General features: G+C 38.4%; 1 protein-coding gene across 5 annotated transcripts in view; it reads right to left on the bottom strand.

The window, feature by feature from the left end:
- Pex6 (peroxin 6) overlaps positions 1-22,521 on the bottom strand; it is a 47,143-nt gene that overhangs the window by 16,081 nt on the left and 8,541 nt on the right. For all 5 annotated transcript variants that reach the window (XM_068228477.1, XM_067150638.2, XM_067150635.2 and 2 more), the window contains exons 2-7: positions 17,013-17,162; positions 16,703-16,911; positions 15,620-15,705; positions 15,375-15,539; positions 14,878-15,024; positions 6,114-6,222 (exon numbers count right to left, since the gene is read on the bottom strand). In XM_068228477.1, the coding sequence (XP_068084578.1) occupies positions 6,114-6,222; positions 14,878-15,024; positions 15,375-15,539; positions 15,620-15,705; positions 16,703-16,884 (689 nt within the window). In that variant the 5' untranslated portion in view covers positions 16,885-16,911; positions 17,013-17,162. The remainder of the gene's footprint in view (positions 1-6,113; positions 6,223-14,877; positions 15,025-15,374; positions 15,540-15,619; positions 15,706-16,702; positions 16,912-17,012; positions 17,163-22,521) is intronic.

Here is a 22,521-nt window from a genome sequence, read left to right as displayed (position 1 = left end):
GTGTTATAACTGAAGTTTTGTGTTGGAGGGGGATCTGTTTGCGTTGACGTAACTATTAGAGGGGGGCTGCTATTGGTGGGAGGGAAGGAAGAGAGTGTATTACTGCGCGTGTTGTAACGGTGTAAGGCTATTGGAGGGAGCGATGTTCCGGTGGGTGTGGCTATGGGTTTATTGGTTGTATTTGAATTAGAGGTACTAGCGGTGGGGGGAAGGGAGGGGGGTATATTAGCTGTAGGGGAGGTGGGAACTCTAATTGATGTGAGGTTGAAGATTTTTAAGAATTTGTTGGTGAGGGAAGTTGATTCTCGTAATAAAATAAGAATCTGTTCATACAAGGGGCTTTTTTTATCAATAGTGTCATTTAGATTTTTATCTTTATTAAAATGTTGGTCGAGGAAAATAAATAAGTTTTCATATTCTGTCATGAGTTTGCTTTTATCAACTCTTTTTAGGATATGGAGGTCTTGTTCTATTGTGGTGAATTTATGCCCGGTGTCCCTCATATGGTTGGCCATTGCGGAGAATTTGTTGTGTTTTTGGGCATTGTAATGCTCGGCGTATCTGGTAGAGAAGCTGCGGCCAGTTTGGCCAACATAAGAAAAATTACATGTAGAGCATTTCAATCTGTATATTCCTGATCCAGAGTAACTATTGTCTGTGATGTTGATAGAGTTGTGATTGAAGAATAAATTGCGATTAGTGTTTTTTGTTGTGTAGGCTATTTTTATTTCGTGCTTCATTAATGAATTGGTTATCGGGTAAATGCTATGGTTAGTGAACGTGAATTTAGCGTATTTTGGTTTGACGGGTTTTAATGGAGTTAAATTGGTAGCTAGTTTTAGTTTGGTTTTATTGATGATTTTATCAATCATATTCGTGTTAAATCCATTGAATTTAGCTATTTCCTTGATGAATAGTAATTCTTTCTTTAAATTAGTAGAGGACATAGGGATCTTTAATGCTCTATATATTAAACTGTGATAAGTGGCTTTTTTATGTGAGTTGGGATGTAAAGAATCATTTTTTATGGTTGTTGGAGAAAAGGTGGGTTTTCTGTATATTTGGAAGTCGAATTTGTTCAATGCTCGTGTGATTTTGATATCTAAGAAGTTCAGAGAGTTATTGAACTCATCTTCTTTAGTGAATTTAATATTATTATCTAAGTTGTTGAGGAATGATAGTATGTTATTGCTGTTGTTGATTTGTTTATCAATGATAGCTATGGTATCATCAACATAGCGATGCCAAAGACAGAGTCCGTTGATGTTATTAATAATCTTACTATGTTCGAGATTATCTAAGTATATGTCGGCTAGTATTCCAGATAACGGGTCTCCCATCGCTAGACCTTCTTGTTTGTAAATTTTCTTATTGAAGGTAAAATAGTTGTTGTCTAAAACGAAATTAAGTAATTTTAACCATTCATCAATTTCGATTTTACTCAATGTGCTATGTTTCAACAGATTGTTTTTTATGATGTTAATAGTATTGTTGATAGGGATATTAGTATACATGTTGGTGATGTCAAAAGAACATAAAACGTGGTTTGGTTGTAGACTGAACTTATTTAGGGAATTACAGAGTTCGATCGAGTTCTTTATGGGGTTGGAGTTGTGAAATTTGAAGTGTTTTTTTAGGAATTTGTGTAGGAATTGAGAGGTTTTATAGGTAGGACTATTGATACTATTAATTATAGGTCGAATGGGGACATCTTTTTTATGAATTTTGGGCAGTGATCTGACTGTAGGTAATTTTGGGTTCATTACAGTTAATTTCTGATAATCTTGATCATTTAAAATGAAGTTAGAATTTTTCAGAAGGTTCTTTAAGTTACGCTGTATTTTGTTTGTAGGATCTTTGTTAATTAAGGTATAGGTATTGTCTGAAAAAAAGGTTTCAGTTTTATTGATGTAATCTTGTTTGTTCATTATTACTATGGTGTTGCCCTTATCTGCTTTTGTAATTACTACGTTGTTGCTATGGATTTTGGATTTCAGGTTTAGAATTTGTTTCGAGACATTGTGGTTATTATTAGATGTTATCTCATTAATCAAAGTTGGGAGTTTCTTTTTTACTTCATATCGTACGTCATTCTGTTTATCAATTGGGATTTGTTTATCGATATTAGTTTCGGTTTCAGCGATGGTAGTGATGATGTCTTCTGCCTTTTTGTGATTAGGCCAATTATGTTTGATGCCTTTATCTAATAGATTTAATTCTTGGTTAGAGAAAGTTGCATTAGATAGGTTGATTGTAGTGGGAATGTTAGTCAAATGGGAAGGGGACATTTTGTTGTTTGTATTTTGGTCAGGAGTTTTACATTTGTTTTCTTGAAGACTAAGTAATTTATGGTTTAGGGTTTTCTGTTTCTTGTCTAATACGTAAGATAGTTTGAGGTCAGTGTACCTTAAAAATGAGCTCCATTCAAGTGGGGGTAATTTCTGAGAGATGGTCAAATGAGTCCTATATAATTGTATATTTAGTAAAGATTTCTTCTTGTATAATAGTTTAATTTCATTTTTCAACCATATGTTGTTTACTTTCTTTTGAGTGGCATTAGATTTTGAATAGGGGTGACTTTTTCTTTGTAAAGATTTGAGAAATTTAGGTACCAACTCTAATTTCAAGCAATCTTTAAGAAACTTGATATCTCTAGAAATCTTGCCTATTTTAATTTTTAGGTTTAAGTACTTGTTAGGTTTTATTATTGCCTGGTTGGCATTGACATTACATGTAATAAATATCATTTTTGGTCCGTATTGATGATGTAGATTGAAATAATAACATTAAGTTATTTATTAGACCACCTAATCAATACAAAATCGTCTTGGATGATTTACATAAATTTGTTAGCTAATAGTGGGACATGTTTCGCCTTCTCTGAAGGCATCATCAGCCATAGTCTTAACCTTAAATTAAAAATAAGCGTCTAAATAACATGTAGTGATGAATGAATTTTAAAATCTTGAAGAGATTTGAAGTAAAATAACATTAAAAATAACAATGATGGTTTGAAAATACAATGTGATGAGATACAATAGTGGAAGTATTAACAAAATTAACCTTAGAAGGCTGCTAAAATAAGTACAATGGAATAAAACAACAGATTGTTATACAACAAGTAGTAAGATTGCATAAAAGTAAAGTTGATAGTAATGGCGGTTATAATTAGACGATGGCGAAAAATCTTATGTAATCAAAGTAAAGAGGAGAGAGTAAAAGTCAAAGTTAGTCGAGAGATCCGAAGTTCATTATGATCTTGAAGATAAAGGATGAAAGTCAGATGCATATGGTGAAGTTGTAGAACACGTTGAGGATATGAAGTTGGTGAATAGAAGTTGAAGAACAGTTTCAAATAGGATCACTATGGACCATCTCAAAATTTGAAGTGATGTTCAAATGTTGTAAATTGTGAGTTTGTAGATATTCTAGTTGAAAAAGCATATACAAGTGGAATCTGTAAATGGAAGCAAGAAACGTAGAGTTAATTGTGTGAAAAGATATTTGAAAAATCTTGAAGTAGAATCGTATGCACTTACCACTTGACGGTGACAAAGATAGCTTGTAATATTATGAGTAAGAAGTATTTGCAACAGTAGACTTCTTGCTACGTGTGTTATAACTGAAGTTTTGTGTTGGAGGGGGATCTGTTTGCGTTGACGTAACTATTAGAGGGGGGCTGCTATTGGTGGGAGGGAAGGAAGAGAGTGTATTACTGCGCGTGTTGTAACGGTGTAAGGCTATTGGAGGGAGCGATGTTCCGGTGGGTGTGGCTATGGGTTTATTGGTTGTATTTGAATTAGAGGTACTAGCGGTGGGGGGAAGGGAGGGGGGTATATTAGCTGTAGGGGAGGTGGGAACTCTAATTGATGTGAGGTTGAAGATTTTTAAGAATTTGTTGGTGAGGGAAGTTGATTCTCTTTACTTTGATTACATAAGATTTTTCGCCATCGTCTAATTATAACCGCCATTACTATCAACTTTACTTTTATGCAATCTTACTACTTGTTGTATAACAATCTGTTGTTTTATTCCATTGTACTTATTTTAGCAGCCTTCTAAGGTTAATTTTGTTAATACTTCCACTATTGTATCTCATCACATTGTATTTTCAAACCATCATTGTTATTTTTAATGTTATTTTACTTCAAATCTCTTCAAGATTTTAAAATTCATTCATCACTACATGTTATTTAGACGCTTATTTTTAATTTAAGGTTAAGACTATGGCTGATGATGCCTTCAGAGAAGGCGAAACATGTCCCACTATTAGCTAACAAATTTATGTAAATCATCCAAGACGATTTTGTATTGATTAGGTGGTCTAATAAATAACTTAATGTTATTATTTCAAACTACTGCATTCTCGTGGACGTTAGATAAACTACTACCTCCAAGAAAGAGACGAAAACTGTACAGGATCCGTGCAGCTGCATACAAACACGCGTCCACAGCCAGGAAAGCAGTCCGCCCGTATCCTGAATGGGCATAGTGTTGGAAGTGTCAAAAATCAAATGTATTTTTGTCTCTGAGACACTGGTTCAAGAATGAAGTAAATCAGGATATAAGAACACAGGATAGAGGATCTTTCGGAAAGAGTGAGAATATGACCTGGCACAATTAAAATATCAAGGAAGGTTCAACCTTTTCAATACAAAACGTGTTGCATTAGATGTTCACATATATTAAATAGTTAGAACCGGTTTCGACGCTCATTGCGTCATCATCAGCTACAAAAATCACAAATGGGCAAAGTACATGTCATAAAAATTGCATTAATAACTCTTGCATGGCTGAATACAAATGGTAGACTGTTTTTTCTTAAAAGCTAGAAGAACAAAAAAAAAAAACAAAGAAAAAAAATATGACCTGGCACGAAGTGGCCCGAAGAGCTAGGAACCGCAATTTCTGACCAAGATGAAAGAGTCTTCTTCTTCTTTTCTTCATGGGGCTTCTAAATATTAGGTCATAATTAGCATCGACCTCTAAGATCTTTTGCTACCATGTTTTTACTTCATTCCCACCTAGATATACCTGCTCCCTTAACAAAGATACAGATTGTTCTTATTGAGTCTTCTTGGATTGTTTTTTTTCTCTCTTCACCTGGTAGTCCTAGAAGGGATAGTCTGATTCTACCCAGCACCTCACATTCGAAAAGTATGTGTTCAGCTGATTCCTCTGCTTCATTGCATTTCCTACATATGTTGTCTCTTATTACTCCAATTCTATGTAGGTGTTTTTTCAGATGACAGTGTCCTGTCAACAGTCCTACTACCCATCTTATATTTGCTCTGCTGAGTTTCAACAGTTCTTTAGTATGCTTCTTGTTTGGTCCTTTTATCAGTTCCTTTATAAGCCTGCATCCTGGAGTAATTTTCCAGTCTTCCACTTATTTCATTTGTACCCATTTTCCTATGTAGTGTTGGGCTTGTCCATAGGATATCCCGCATACAGGTTCTGGGCCTATAAAATGTGTTTCTGCCCCTTTCCTGGCCAGTTTATCTGCCTTTTCATTTCCTTCTATACCTGCATGCCCTGGTACCCATATTATTTTAACAATGTTGTACTTTGAGAGCCTCAGGAGAAGTGAGTGGCAACACCAGACAATTCTTGATATTATTCGGATTACCTCCAGTGCCTTAATGTTCTTATTCCTATAAAATGAAGGAGAACTGGAAATCCAGAAAGGCTGACAGTGTAAATGCCGTGGTCGAAGCTATAAGATGATGATGACGATGACAGTAATCATCCAAAGCGAACATTACTAAATTTGTATTTATCTCTCTACCCTTCTATCATTGTTCCCCTAAGTTTGTACCAGCAATCATTCTCACTAATGCCATGTTTTTTGCTCCTGCTTACAAATAAGATAACCACACTGACCCAGGTTGTGTTTCAGTATAGCAAACACAGTGATATAAAGATAACAAAATCTGCCCTGAGAAACATCACTGAATGTTTTGTTACACAGAGAGGAACAGGTCTGATTGGATAACAGGTATTTTACACATGATTCTATTCAGAATCTCAAACAGCTATAAGCATTGTTTGAGAGATAAATATGAAACACAAGTAATTTACGAGAAAATTGGTTAGTTCAATGGATACCATACCTGTCCATAACCCCACCAGAATCACCACTACGCCCCCGATTAGGTGCTAAAGAATCCAGCTCGTCAAAGAAAATGATGCACGGAGAAGCACTACGAGCTCTCTGGAAAACTGAAAAATATGAAGCAGGGTTACCAACTGAAGATAAAAGCTTTGAGTGTGTTCATTTACAACAATGGTAACAACACTGAGTAGAACTGTACAACACACACCTCAGGGAAGACAGCTACAACACACTGCATACTATTCCAGATGCAATGCTCTTTCTTTTTCAATCAATCACTACTGATCTGTATTTAGGGCAGTTACCCAGGTGGCAGATTCTCTATCTGTTATTTTCCTAGTCTTTTCTTAAATGACTGCAAAGAAAATGTGAACATCTCTCTTGGTAAGTTATACCAATTTCTAACTCCCCTTCCTATTAACGAATATTTGCTCCAATTTGTCCTCTTGAATTCCAACTTTATCTTCATATTGTGATCTTTCTTACTTTTAAATAGGGATGTGTGCGAGTGATGCCTGGAATTGTGGTACTCGACACTTTCGAGTCCAGGCTCAGACTCGTTTCGCTTGCGAAGGCTCGATGACAGCATGACGTCACACGTTCACTCTCTCGCCCACACTTGGATGGATGAAAGCATGCATACAAGTGGTCCCTGAGGTTTTATGGATTGCGATAATGCGGTACGATATAAAAAATCATAATGAATGAGCAAAAGGAATAACCTCACTTTGATGATGACTTGAGAACGATAATACTACAACTATATACGCATAATAAAATATGAAAATATCAGTTCACAGCGTCTCTCACCCACTCCACTGAATATGCCCTCTATTCTAATACTGATAACATAGCTTATCTGGCCTTCTGAGCCCAACTTGGCAGGTTCGATATTGGTTTAGTCCGGTGGTATCTGAAGGTGCTCAGATACGTCAGCCTCGTGTCAGTAGAATTACTGGCATGTAAAAGAACTTGGGGGACTATGGTAAATCCCGGCACCTCGGCATCTCCGAAAACCATAAAAATGTACATAGTTGGACATAAAACTTATAACATTATTATTATTATTATTACTGTTTAAAATCACTATCACAGTATGTATGCTGTATTTACTGTATTTTAAACATGTGTTATTTTTATACACGGTCTTTCTGCACACATTGTATTGCTTCGCTACTGGAAAGTTAGACCTCAGGTAGCCATTATGCCATAGATGCGCTAATATGATCGGTAGTATGACAGACTTATTGTAACCTTAGCCTATTGCTAACCGCGCCAAAGCCTACAATAGTCCAGGGGAACAGGTGAATAGTTAACATCTACATCATACTTTTGGCAGATATAATGTAGGGTATTAAGATTAGGCATCCAGAATGTGATGTATGTACATGCAGCAAATCATCAGACAGAATGTCATTCTGTTCTAGCAAACAGCTGATGGAACGCAATGAACAAAATATGCCCTCTGTTTTGACGTTTATCATTACAATACCTGACTGTGCAAAGGAACAAAACCGAATGTATTGCGGTCTTTAGAAGTTGAGCGAAGGTCGAAGAACAGTTGCGGGATTTAAGCAGTACTGTAAACATCAACAATTGTTCCCAATAAAGCTGTATGCAACATATGTAATAATACTTTAAGTTACAAACAGAAGTACAAACACCACGCTTGTTGAGTTGTAACGTGCAAATGATAACAACGTCTTTCTTACAACACTTTATTACTACAACATACAAAACAAAAGGGGATCTACAAGCGTAAAACTCCACTTAGTTACTAGTCTGTCCGGTAGGTGTCGTTTGCTTGTACATTCAAACCTCAACATCCTCCTCACCCTGGTCGATTTCGAAAGGAATCACCAGTTGCACCGATAGGCTGACTCTTGAACCATCTGGCAGACGCAGGATGGCTGTCCTCACTTGGCCGTCTCTCACCTGAAAGGACTTCGTCGACTCGGGCTCTTTGGCTAGGCAGGACGTCTTCTTGTAAGAGGGCAACATCTCCTACTCGAATTCTCGGACGTTTACCGGTTGGAGACTTGACCTCATGGTAGTTCCGCAGCTGAAGGAGGTATTCCTTTTTCCACCTTCGCCAAAAGTCTTCAACCATTTTCATCTTCGTGCAAAATTCCCTCGTAAGGTCTTTCTTATTTACTGGCTCAGGTCCAACTGGAATGGTCATGAGTTTCTCGCCGTTGAGGAAATGTGAGGGTGTTAACACTTCAGAGTTACTTTCGTCTTGAACAATGGGACATGAATTCAGGGTGGCTTCAGTGCTGATTACAACTATGCAGAGACCCTCTTCATTGACCTGTGAGCGACCTAGAACCTTTCTAAGCAGCGCTTAGTGGAGCCAATCATTCTCTCCCACCATCCTTTTACGCTTGTAGATTCCCCTTTTGTTTTTTATGTTGTAGTAATAAAGTGTTGGAGGAAAGACATAGTTAACATTTGCACGTTACAACTCAACAACGCTAAAACACCTGAATGCAGTACAAGAAATCAGTATGAGAATGGCAATTACGTTACCATCGTGGGATTGACAAGGATCATAGTACATACCCAGGCAAATACTGTAACATAGTTATGTAAACAATGTAAACGAAGAGAGGAATCAATTTTGTAATATATTACTTACATAAAACAATCTATTAGCCTACTTAAAATAAATATTTTGTGCTCTGCTTTTCTCTAGGTCGATGAATACTAATATTTTTTGTCCTACAGCAACAAAAGTATATACTGTAACTCCATTGCTGGTCAAGGGTGATCGAAGCACTCACAGTTGTACCAGGGTTCTGTAAATACAGCAATTCTCTCTCACACAGGAAACATGATGTACAGCAACAATGTTCGACACCTACAACCCTAATGTTGTCATTTAAAGATTGAAATGAACCCAATACTTTGTGTGTTAACTGGCTGATGAAATATACAATTACAGGTATTAAAGGCAGCACCCCACTTAGCCACTGGCCAGTGAATGTCAATGTGATTTAATCAAATAGGAATCAGATGAGATGTGCATGTTATTTATGTAGACTGCGTGAATACAATACAAGACGAATAAGTTTGAGTGGCGTCTTTAAAAGTAGGAAAGATCACAATATGAAGATAAAGTTGGAATTCATGAGGACAAATTGGGGCAAATATTCATTTATAGGTAGGGGAGTTAGGGATTGGAATAACTTACCAAGGGAGATGTTCAATAAATTTCCAATTTCTTTGAAATCATTTAAGAAAAGGCTAGGAAAACAACAACAGATAGGGAATCTGCCACCTGGATGACTGCCCTAAATACAGATCAGTATTGATTGGTTGGTTGATTAAGTGATACTACAGCACATAATTATGTTTCTGAATGCCCTACACGTGTATCTTTGCCATAAATTTCTCTGGTACTAATATTGTCATTATTTCGCACAATATTATTACACGTTTTCCTACAAGGACGTCACGGGAATAATATTTCATAGCTATCAACGAGTCCCTGATGGCTACTTCCAGGCTGCACAATAATAAAAGAAATATAAATAATAGAACGCTGCCGTTATCAGCATTAGAAAAGGTGGGGGACATACTTCAGTCATACTTGTCTATTTTTCAAGTTGAGAGTTTGTTAGTAAGTCATAAATTTCAGTGCCTATGATGATAATAATGATCGTAACAATCACGTCATTGACGGCAGATGACTCAACAAAAACCAATCATCAGCAGCAAACATACTGCAATCCACACCAAAAAGTATTCTGCGGGTGACCCTGAATGCCGTGCGCTCCAGTACAGTTGATTATAGTTCTAAGATATGTATGCGACACTAGTATGCTTGGACTTGAGTCTGGAGTCGAGTATACCTATTCTAAGAGCACATTACTCGATTCTACTTGATTTCGTCGCTAACCCATCACTACTTTTAAAGACACCACTCAAACTTATTTGTCTACTAATGTCATTCCACACCATCTCTCCACTAACAGCTCGGAACATACCACTTAATACCAACATAAATGGTCCGTTATTGGACATTATAAATCTTCCAGCTAACTCATTCCTGGTTGCCAGCGTTTTGTCCCAGTGTGCTAAGTTGGGCTCATCAGTTTGTAAATAGCACACCCACCAAGACGCATGGCAAGTGCATACCGTGGAGGCCACGGGGAAGGCTACTTGGAGCCACCGGCAGTGCCATGCACTATGAGAGACTTTGTCTCATTACCAAAAATTGATGCCTGCCTGGTCATCAGATGATATAGATAATGATTCCCATAGGGAACCTGAAATATTTGTACCGAATGAGTAAATTTATAATACCAATATAAATTGTCCGTTATTGGACATTATAAATTTTCCAGCTAACTCATTCCTGGTTGCCAGCGTTTTGCCCTAATGTGCTAAGTTGGGCTCATCAGTTGGTAAATAGCACACCCACCAAGACGCATGGCTAGTGCATACCATGGCACGCAGTGCCTCCAGAGCAGTCAGGTTTAAACATTCTACTCAATGGCCGAAAATTAAAATTTCAAACAAAAAAAATAAAAATAAAAAAAAGAAAGAAAGAATTGTGATCCTACTGAATATCTTCTTAAACTTGGCAATGGTCAACTAGGCCAAAATGACATTATCAAGATTACACAAAACTGGATGTAAAAAAGTATTGCATAAACTGAGAATTCAGAATTTTCTAAAGCAGCAATTTAATGCCCAATGTCATTAACCAACAGGTTCTGAACATTCAAAAAGGTAACAAACTAATGTACAGTATATCAGCAGTGACTCAGAAGAGTGCAATGACGTTGTAATGACATGCATGAAACTCAAGAAGATACATTAATATGTTCATTTCAACATACATACATCTTAATTATAGACCGTTATGCCTTTCAGTATTCAGTCTGCAAGCCTCTGTTAATTTACTAAATGTTGCCACAATCCTCTACTTGCAACTAGTGATGTGGCCATATTTAGTTCTATACCTCTTATCTTTACATCGTTAGAAACTGAGCCTAACCATCATCATCTTTGTCACCCTCTACTTCCCTTACCCTCCATAACAGAGTCCATTAACTCCTAGGTAAGCTATCCTCCTCCATTCACCTCACATGACCCCACCACTGAAGCTGGTTTCTGTGTACAGTTTCATCCATCGAGTTCATTCCTAACTTAGCCTTTATCTCCCCATTCCAACTACCCTCCTGCCATTGTTCCCACCTGTTTGTACCAGCAATCATTCTCGCTACTTTCATGTCTGTTACCTCTAACTTATGAATAGGATATCCTAAATTCACCCAGCTTTCGCTCCCACAAAGCAAAGTTGGTCTGAAAACAGCCCGATGTAAAGATAGTTTCGTCCTGGAGCTGACCTTTATATAACCACACTTACTATATTACCATCCTGGGGGAACACACATCATAAATACTTGAAATGATCTACCTGTTCCATCTTTGTATCACCATTTCAAATCTACAATTAATTTTCACATAGTAGTTTTGACTGATGAACATAGGCTGACATGCTAGTTATGTAATAAATAGTACTGACCAGCTGATGAACTGTTAACTCTATTTTCTAAATTGAAAGTAGTTTGATAGTCTTTCAATTTTAAAAATATTTATTATAAAATTAAGGTATAAAGCATACAAGAAAAGGCCCTGAGAGAGGCTACGTTGTCATTCACAACATGTGATATTCTTTCATGTCAATTTAGTGATGGCCTTATTGGTTGTTGCTGAGATTAGCAACGTCACAAACCACCCATGAAGGTTTTCTGTTTTGCTTTACGTCACACCAACACACAGATAGGTCTTAACGCGATGATGGTGTAACCGTCCAGGCTTCTCCAGCCCTACTAATTTAATATATCATTTTACGCGATATCATTTGATATCAAGTTTATCCGCCATCGGCAATTATTTGTAATAACATATTTATTCAACGTCAATCATTTGTAATCAAGGCTTTTTGGAATCATATTGTATATATGATAACATATAATTATTATATTATGTAGGATAAGAATTCATTATGTTGTAAATACGGGCAATATGTTGAGACATAGTTGTTTTCATTTCATCTCATGTTTGTGTATACGGAGGGTTATTCTTGAAGCTTGGGATTTTGTGTGCGTCATGGGTTATTTTATGACCAAGGCTAGTAAACAGCGACCCGTGCGCGAGGCTTGCAAGCTGGTCAGGTATATCATCGCCACGCCTTCTGGACTTGTCGAGGAAGAAGAGAAAGGGAGTTGATGCTTCGAGCTATCGAATCAGATACTTCGTTGTATATGAGTTTTGAGATTGAACTGTTACCAAGAGTGGGGGTGAGCCAGGATATATACTGATTCTCAACACGAGAACGGGAGCTAACAGCCTTAAGACCTAACAGCCTTAGGACGTTACGACCTTACAGCGAGATACTTAGAACGAGAACTCCATCACTAGTACTTCTACTGTGAACATCTACTTTGAACGACGTGATTTGATATTTGAAACAGTGTGTGGTCGCTCCGCGACATAGTTATTTTTGTACAATGTGTTGTCGCTTCGGTTATGTTATCGGATCTACGAGAAACGAAACAAGCTTATGGCTTGTGTGATATTCAGTAAATATTGTGGACGAAGAACTATGTTTAGTTCAAGTCTATGGAACGTGGTACAAGTCGGTACCGTATAAATAGTATAGTAATCTATAATCTACACTACAAGCTCGCACGTCAAACGCAACTCAGCTACACCAACAATAATAAACATAACACCATTGCACAGCTACAAATGGGAAAGGAGCCATTACTTTGAACCCAATTTTACGGACGCCACAGGACAACAAGATTTGATTCTAACATAAGGATACATACATAGCAGAGCTGAACATATTTTAGCCGAATTTTATCCATACATCTGGCACCCTTTTTTTAAAATTGGAAAGTGTTTCATCCCACATGAAGACTAATCTTTTACTCATGCAATTTTACAACCATATCTTTTAAACTCCAAGAACAGCAGCTGAGTGTATAAATGTAAATGGGACTTAAATACGAGAGTTGATGAATTGACCAACAAGCAAGATACGAATGTTCATGTGCACGAAATGTTTTTTATATATTGTATTTTATCCTGTACATATATATATATAAGTTAGTTTAAGTGAAGATATGTTTTATACACTAATTTTAAGACCTCAACATAATATTTTAGACATACAGTTGCAACATTGTACATACTAACATATATGCCAATTCACGATAAGACATGCCCCATTTGTATGTGACTAAATGCACATCATATAACATTCCTTTGACAATGCAATTTAATCAAAGCTTCATCATATAAATATGTATTCATGGTTCAGCTGAAGATGACCTTGTATATGGGGTCGAAACCTGTCCTGTAGCTTAATATAAGCAATAAAAAAACAAGTATTGATTGGTGGAAATTCTTTCCTATTTTTAATTGTAAATAGTATAGCTCAATTGGATTGAGATTTCTACTAATATGGAAAAATTCATATCTCTGAATTTTCTCCTCTTATGATCAACGCTGATAAGTTTTTACAAGTATAGGGCCAATGTCTAATTTAAAGACTAGGCAAGTAGGGAGTGCTAGTCCAGATAGCCCGTACCATATCAGAGAAGGAAGGAAGGATGTCCATGGAGCAAAGTCTACATCGAGAAGGAGAGAACGAGTAACCACGGAAACCAGATGACTTCAACGGAAGCTGCAATTGGTGAGCTTTAATTAGATAAAGCAAGCAATAGTAAATTCAGTAAATTCTAAATCCCTCCACGCTTTAAGGAAACTTTTCCGATTCATCTCATTTTTTTTGTATAATAAATTCATTTGTATTTTATATTGCGTTAATTTTCTTTCTTAAACGATACTTAATGGTTAATTATTTAAAATCCTACCCCTGTGATTTAAGTCTAAGTCTCTATGCTAGTAAATATAAATTTTGGTTTACAGTTTTATTTAAAACTGTAACCATGGCACACAAACATTACATAAAGAAATGGGGAACCATGGAATGTTAATTGTGTCTATTTGCGTGGCAATTTGCGGGCAAGCCACAAACAGTTTATTTAATATTCATGTGTCCCAAGATAATAACTTTCATCTCCCCAAGTGTTTTGTGTAGAGGAGGGAACAGTTACAATGGGATAGGCTTAGGAGTGGAAAGGAAGCGGTTGTGGCCTTAATTAAGATACAGCCCCAGCACTATTTACCTGGTGTGAAAATGGGAAACAACGGAAAACCATCTTCAGGGCCGCTGACAGTGGAATTCAAACCCACTATCTCCTGGATGCAAGCTCACAGCTGCACGACCCTAACCGCAAGGACAACTCGCCTAGGCCTCTTTCCAGTCTCTGTATCCATGAATATTCTCTTTGGTGTTCTCTCACCTGGCACATCTTTGTTCTATACAATGTCTCTCACACACTGGTAGAAACTTGCAGACTGCTGTATTTTTCAAACCAATTTCTCCATCCAAGACAATGCCTATTTCACTCATATATTTTTGCACTGTATGTTGCATGCTACCAGAATTTTGCATTTTCAAACATTATATCCCTTAATTAAACAAATAATTAAAACTTAAATTATAAATAAACGTGGAATGCACTTTTACACCTCTTTAGGCAATTTATAGGTCTTCTGATGAAATTTATAGATATCTTTATAAGAACAAGTCAAATGGATTATCCGTTCCTCCTCTCTCCTTCACTGAGAAGGGGATAATCAAAATTATATGTGCAAGTGCAGTATATACATACCTTCTCTGACATTTTCCTCACTCTGTCCCACATACATGTTCAGCAGTTCGGGCCCCTTTACAGAGAGAAAGTTGAGGTTGCACTCGGTGGCAACTGCTTTAGCTAAGAGAGTCTTGCCAGTTCCTGGAGGACCATACAGAAGCAGACCTGTTAATGAGATGAAAAACATGTATTATCTTCAAGAGAAGGGAGGGGGACGTACATTTTAAAAAGTTGTTTCAACAAACTGAGTAAAATCTCTTAGTAGAAGCAGGACATAAATTTCAAAGATGAGAAAAACTTGAAATATGCAATTCTACGTAAATATTAAACAGCAAGACATCCTTTAAAAGAAACTTGACCTTGCCAAGTTGGTTGTTGAAGCTGCAGATAGAACAAAAGCATGGGAACATGCAATTCAGTGACATCTACTGCACATTTTTGGAACACTGATCAGCACAGCAGGGAACACAGACAATCACAGAGGATATTCGCCCTGTTTCCATTTATGAACTTACCTGATCTGCGTAAGCCCGTTGATGCCAGTTCTGGATGCTGTAAAGGGAAAGTAATGGTGCGAAGGATTTCCTCTTTCAAGTCTGCCAATCCTCCAACATCGCTCCATGATACAGAAGGAATCTTGGGAGCACCAATTGCATCAGCATATGCTGCTTGCATTGTCTCTAAAGCAAAAATTATAAAGTGAACTCACATCCTTCATATACAGATTAGTCTCCAGTTATGAAAGACTATGTATACCTACCAAGAGCATCCTCAAAGTCCTGGCTCCTCAGTGATTGATTTGAGGACACATCAACACCAGATGATTTGACATGTTTATAACAGTTCCTAAAAAATAATTATTGATCATCACTTATCAGAAAAATACTTTTATTTATTTATTTATTTATTTATTTATTTATTTATTTACAGTACTTTATTTATTTGCATTGATAATAGGATACTTCCTCAATTACAAAAGTTGATGGCAGACTAATTTCTACTACATAATATTTACAGAAATATTAATAATAATAATAATAATAATAATAATAATAATAATAATAATAATAATAATAATAATAATAATAATAATAATATGAATAATTATAATGATATTAATTATGATGATACAAATAATGAAAAGAATAAATTTCAGTAACACTATGAGCATGTTTAGAACTATATCAATTAAGTACAAGTGTTGACAATATTACTTAGAGAAATTCCACACAGATGAATTAACATTAGCCACGATAGTAACAAACAATAATAACAATGACAAATAATTATGAATAATTATCTGACAGAAGTGAAACAAGAAAGGAAAGAAATAAAAGTATACAACTAAACTAAATTATGATAAATTAAAGAAAGTAAAACAATAATGATTAAGGGGTTTTAATTACCAAAACATGCCATTGTCACCAGATATATCTAACGATTCATATTCTTTCTGTGCAATCATGCTCAATTTCTACTGAATGATTTGGAAATCTGTATAATGTAGAGTTTATCTTTCAAGGAGTGCATTAATTTTGTGGTTAAATAAGCTTACAGGAAAATTATCTTTTGATCAGAAGCACCAGTGATTTCAGTACTGCCTCAGCTTATTGCATTTAACTGGTGTGAAAATGGGAAACCATGGAAAACATATCTGAATCCACTCTCTCCTGAATTCGAGCTGATAGTTATGTGACCCAAACCACGCAGCCATTTGCTCGGTCAAAAAATAAAATGTATTATGTTGTCTGGTTGGACTCCTTTGACTTAATGTGTTTAGCTGTTATGCATGCCAACAAAATTGTTAGGTATATTTTTTTCTTAGTAAACAAATTCGTTTTACCTATTTGCATGACACATTAGAGCCGTGAGATCTGCGAATACAAGTCCTGATGACCGTCCAGCCAGCTGAGACAAAGACACATCACCAGAGATTTGTACTGCTGATCTTCTTGCAAGCCAGTCTAGCATAGCCAAGCGCTCACTTTCATTTGGATTTGACAAGCGTATTGTATGAAGAAACATTCGTGCCAGGTTTGGAGCAATGGGAGACTGCAAAAGAATAACATGTAACAACATTCATAAATGCAACGTAATAATTATACCACTACTCATATTGTTGAATTAAACTTATTTTATACAGAAATAATTACCACTGTTTCATTGTTGGTGTTGCACGTTGCCACGATAATTACGGGAAATGACTTGATGTCTTGAAGATCATTATAAAGTTTACAGACTTCATGATGGAAGGCACTAATTACACGGCTGTCCTCTTTGCCATCTTTGTCCTTGCAGAGGGCCTGATAAAAAAATCAAAGAAGTCAAATAAGTTATGTTAAAAATCCTGAAAGGAACTTATTTATTTATTTATTTATTTATTTATTTATTTATTTATTTATTTATTTATTTATTTATTTATTGGTCTTTAATAGTGGCAAAGTTAGGACTCATGGTTCTCTCTTAAACTTAACCATGTCAGCGTACAGAAAAATTGTGGAGAATATTAAACATTTTAAAAGAAATTAATTTGTAACATAAATTCATAATAAATGCAACATAATAATTATACCAATATGTGCATATCGTTTTTCAAACTATTGAAAAATAAGTTTTAATTCATTTAAAGAAAATTACCCGCCCCCCCCCAACACACACACACGAATCATTCACTCATCAACACTCACACTGTTGGTTGTCCGACTTGTTGGCTGAATGGTCAGCGTATTGACCTTCGGTTCAGAGGGTCCCGGGTTCGACTCCCGGCAGGGTCGGGGATTTTAACCTTAATTGGTTAATTCCAATGGCCCGGGGGCTGGGTGTTTGTGTTGTCCTCAACATCCCTGCAACTCACACACCACACGTAACACTATCCTCCACGGTAAAGGCGTGCTCGGTTCACCTGGAAGGACGTGGATTCATATCCCCGTCGGCAAGTCATAAAATTGAAGAAACGAGATTTTCACTTCCGGAGGTGCACATGGCTCTGAGGTTCACTCATCCTACACCAAAAATGAGTACCAGGTTAATTCCTGGGGGGCAAAGGCGGCCGGGCGTAGAGCTAACCACTCTACCCCATCAAGTGCCGAGGTTACGAATAGTGGAAGCCTTTACCTTCCACTCCTCCAAGGGCCTTCATGGCCTGTACGAAGATGACTTTGACTTTGCTTAAATTCCAAGATGAAGGCAATAGGAAAGAAATCCAGACAGAACTAAGAAATCTCTTTGAAGCTCTTGGTGTTGAATCAGAACCTGCTGTTGAACTTGAACCGGAACCTAAGATGGATGCTGAATCAACAAGGAAGAAAGTTAAGTATATACTTAGAAGCCAATGAGAAAGTACTTCGATTCCACAATCATTTTTTTTCTTTTTTTGCTATTTGTTTTACGTTGCACCGACACAGATAAGTCTTATGGCGACGATGGGATAGGAAAGGCCAGGAAATGGGAAGGAAGTCTGGTGTGAAAATGGGAAACCACGGAAAACCATATTCAGGGCAGCTGACAGTGGGGTTTGAACCCACTATCTCCTGGATGCAAGCTCACAGCTGCGCGCTCCTAACCGCACGGCCAACTCGCCCGGTCACAATCATCTAAGGATGTAGTGAATGTCTAATGGTACTTGGAGAAAAATAGAGGTCAGGAAGCAAGTTAAGGCAATGGTTATATCAGTAAAACAAGACGCAGAAAGCAGCAGCATAAAAGGAATATGCATAAGCTGATAAGAGCGTGAAGAAAATTGTAAGGAAAGATCATATACAATGGGTGGACGAGCAAGCACGAAAAGCAGAAGAAGCGTCAGTTTGGGTCAAGGAGCTGTGAGCTTGCATTTGAGAGATGGTGGTTTGGAACACTACTGTCGGCAGCCCAGAAGATGGTCTTCTGTGGTTTTTCATTTTCACACCAGGCATATGCTAGAGCTGTATCTCAACTATGGCCATTTTCACTTCCTTTCCAGTCATATATCTTCATCACCATAAGACCTGTCTGAGTAGGTGCGACTTAAACGAACCAAATTCCATGGCGTGACAGCCCCAAAGAGCTTTGGATCATCAAGCTGCTCAGCCCAGAGGCCTGCAGATTACAAGGTGCCGTGTGGTCATCATGATGAATCCTCTTGAGCATTACTGCTATTTGCTTAACGTCACCGACACAGATAGGTCTTATGGCAACAATGGGACAGGAAAGGCCTAGGAATCGGAAGGAAGTGGCCGTGGCCTGAATTAAGGTACAGCCCCAGCATTTGCCTGGTGTGAAAATGGAAAACCATGGAAAACCATCTCAGGGCTGCCGACATTATTCTTGGCTTTCTAGACCAGGGCCGCTACTTCACTGTCAGATAGTTCCTCAACTCTAAACACGTAGGCTGAATAGAACTTGAACCAACCAGGTAAAAATCCCTGACCTGGCCAGGAATCGAACTCGGGGCCTTCAGGTAAGAGCCAGGCATGTTACCTCTTCGGTGCGACTTAAAATAAATAATAAACAAAAATGGAAGGCAGGAACATAAAGAGAGAGGCAAAGAGAGAAACAGAAAGCAAAGATGATCACTCAGTCCCCAATGAACACATTTCTGCTTCACAGCTACATTGTATAAGTTATTCACACTCTTGTTTGTTCCTTTTCAATTAACATTATGTTTCTTTCCTCCTCTCATTATTGACCTACGATTCTTGCCTTCTGTAAACTGAGTATCTGCATACCTAGCTTCCCACAAGGTGGTGGTTGTCTGACTTCCACTGAACATGCATGTGGGACTAAACTGCAGCTATAACAAATAAGTATGACTACAGGACTATTAATTACATGTCAATTACATCAATGGAATTCCTGTGGGTACCAGAAAATAACCACTTTATGTTATATACACTGACTGACAGAGCAAATGCAACACCAAGAAGCAGTGGTTCGAAAGGGATGAAAGTTGGGGAAAAAACAGAGACGGCACGGACGAATAATTGATGTTTATTTCAAACCGATATGCAGGTTACACAATGCGCACGGCATCGACTCAGTAGGATGTAGGACCACCGCGAGCGGCGATGCACGCAGAAACATGTCGAGGTACAGAGTCAATAAGAGTGCGGATGGTGTCCTGAGGGATGGTTCTCCATTCTCTGTCAACCATTTGCCACAGTTGGTCGTCCGTACGAGGCTGGGGCAGAGTTTGCAAACGGCGTCCAATGAGATCCCACACGTGTTCGATTGGTGAGAGATCCGGAGAGTACGCTGGCCACGGAAGCATCTGTACACCTCGTAGAGCCTGTTGGGAGATGCGAGCAGTGTGTGGGCGGGCATTATCCTGCTGAAACAGAGCATTGGGCAGCCCCTGAAGGTACGGGAGTGCCACCGGCCGCAGCACATGCTGCACGTAGCGGTGGGCATTTAACGTGCCTTGAATACGCACTAGAGGTGACGTGGAATCATACGCAATAGCGCCCCAAACCATGATGCCGCGTTGTCTAGCGGTAGGGTGCTCCACAGTTACTGCCGGATTTGACCTTTCTCCACGCCGACGCCACACTCGTCTGCGGTGACTAACACTGACAGAACAGAAGCGTGACTCATCGGAGAACACGACGTTCTGCCATTTCCTCATCCAAGTCGCTCTAGCCCGGCACCATGCCAGGCGTGCACGTCTATGCTGTGGAGTCAATGGTAGTCTTCTGAGCGGACGCCGGGAGTGCAGGCCTCCTTCAACCAATCGACGGGAAATTGTTCTGGTCGATATTGGAACAGCCAGGGTGTCTTGCACATGCTGAAGAATGGCGGTTGACGTGGCGTGCGGGGCTGCCACCGCTTGGCGGCGGATGCGCCGATCCTCGCGTGCTGACGTCACTCGGGCTGCGCCTGGACCCCTCGCACGTGCCACATGTCCCTGCGCCAACCATCTTCGCCACAGGCGCTGCACCGTGGACACATCCCTGTGGGTATCGGCTGCAATTTGACGAAGCGACCAACCTGCCCTTCTCAGCCCGATCACCATACCCCTCGTAAAGTCGTCTGTCTGCTGGAAATGCCTCCGTTGACGGCGGCCTGGCATTCTTAGCTATACACGTGTCCTGTGGCACACGACAACACGTTCTACAATGACTGTCGGCTGAGAAATCACGGTACGAAGTGGGCCATTCGCCAACGCCGTGTCCCATTTATCGTTCGCTATGTGCGCAGCACAGCGGCGCATTTCACATCATGAGCATACCTCAGTGACGTCAGTCTACCCTGCAATTGGCATAAAGTTCTGACCACTCCTTCTTGGTGTTGCATTTGCTCTGTCATTCAGTGTATATGATAGAGAACACTAGTAGGAGATGTGAACACAGGGGGTGCCCTGAAGTTCCCTGATATAATTTTAAGATTGGTTGTACCAACGGGTTATTTAGACAATTAAGGATAGCTTGGGGTAAATTTTAGCAAGCAGTTGCTAACTCTTTGTTGAAAATGATGCTAAATTCATCACTATCATAAGTAGCTTTCTTTGTTTAGGCATTCACCTATTAAATCATCTGGAAATACTAAGAGAATATCCCAGTAGTGAGTTATACAGGGAAATGAAAACACAGAATTTACCTATTTTGTTGTTTCATGAGCAAATTAGTAATTATAAAAAGCAGAAGAATAATCCACTAAAAATGAAAGCACAATATTAACATAAAACCAAATGCAAGTATTATAAGCAGACATAATACAGGAACAGGATAGGCAGAGTCTTTCAATGTAAAAAATAAACAGCAAAGCATGAAGAGAAAGAAGTCAGCAACATCTTTGACCTGGTCAATATCAAAACTGGAGACGATGGTTGGGGGACTGCCTACTCCAACAAATGCCAACAGGATTACAATAGAGCCTGGCCATCAATAACTGAAAGGATTCATTCACATCCACTTGTGAACAATTTCTCCGATGACTGGACACAGGGACTTTCAGAAGTCAATGAATAATGTTTGTGTGATGGCCTGCATTTTCAATTTCCAGTAGACTTAAATTTTATGCAGCCTGTGTACAGATGATGTAGAATGGACTGAAAATAGAAGAAATAATTATCCAGTCTTGGTGGCCATGGTTGAGTTAAGTTAGTGGCTCCTAACATTTAACTGGAAACTGTGCCCAACATTCACAAGAAGGTCTGCTCCTGACAAAGTCAAAGTCAAGTAGTGGACTGAAGCTGTGGTTGTGGTATGTGTGTGGTATCCAGGCTCTGTTTACCCATCTGGCTTCTTCCTTCAGTTGAAATTGTTAGTATGTTTGAAAATATGTATGGCTTCCCACTGTAACCAAGCATGGTAAAGTATTGCTGGGCAACACCCTCTCTTAACACTCAGAAGAGAGAAAGGAAGAGCTCCAATATCCTATTTAGAAGAATATAGGTATCATCCCAAGAAAGGAAAGGTCTACGAGGAGCATGAAAATGAAAGACTCCCTCCTATTCTTCTTCTTATCCCGCTTCAAGAGGGGTCGATGTTTCTGGCAAGTATTTTTCACTTTATCCTATCCCACACATCATCTTCCCCTAATTTCTTCTCCTTCAGATCTTCTCGTACATTGTCTGTCCACCTCCTTCTTGGTTCCCCCTATTTTTTTTTTTTTGCTATGGGCTTTACGTCGCACCGACACAGAAAGGTCTTATGGCGACGATGGGATAGGAAAGGCCTAGGAGTTGGA

The sequence above is a fragment of the Anabrus simplex genome, chromosome 7 (assembly GCF_040414725.1).
Source record: "Anabrus simplex isolate iqAnaSimp1 chromosome 7, ASM4041472v1, whole genome shotgun sequence".
In the NCBI taxonomy this organism is placed as follows: Eukaryota; Metazoa; Arthropoda; class Insecta; order Orthoptera; family Tettigoniidae; genus Anabrus; species Anabrus simplex.
Note: the sequence above shows the minus strand (reverse complement) of the source record. Positions and strands in the feature narration are given on the sequence as shown.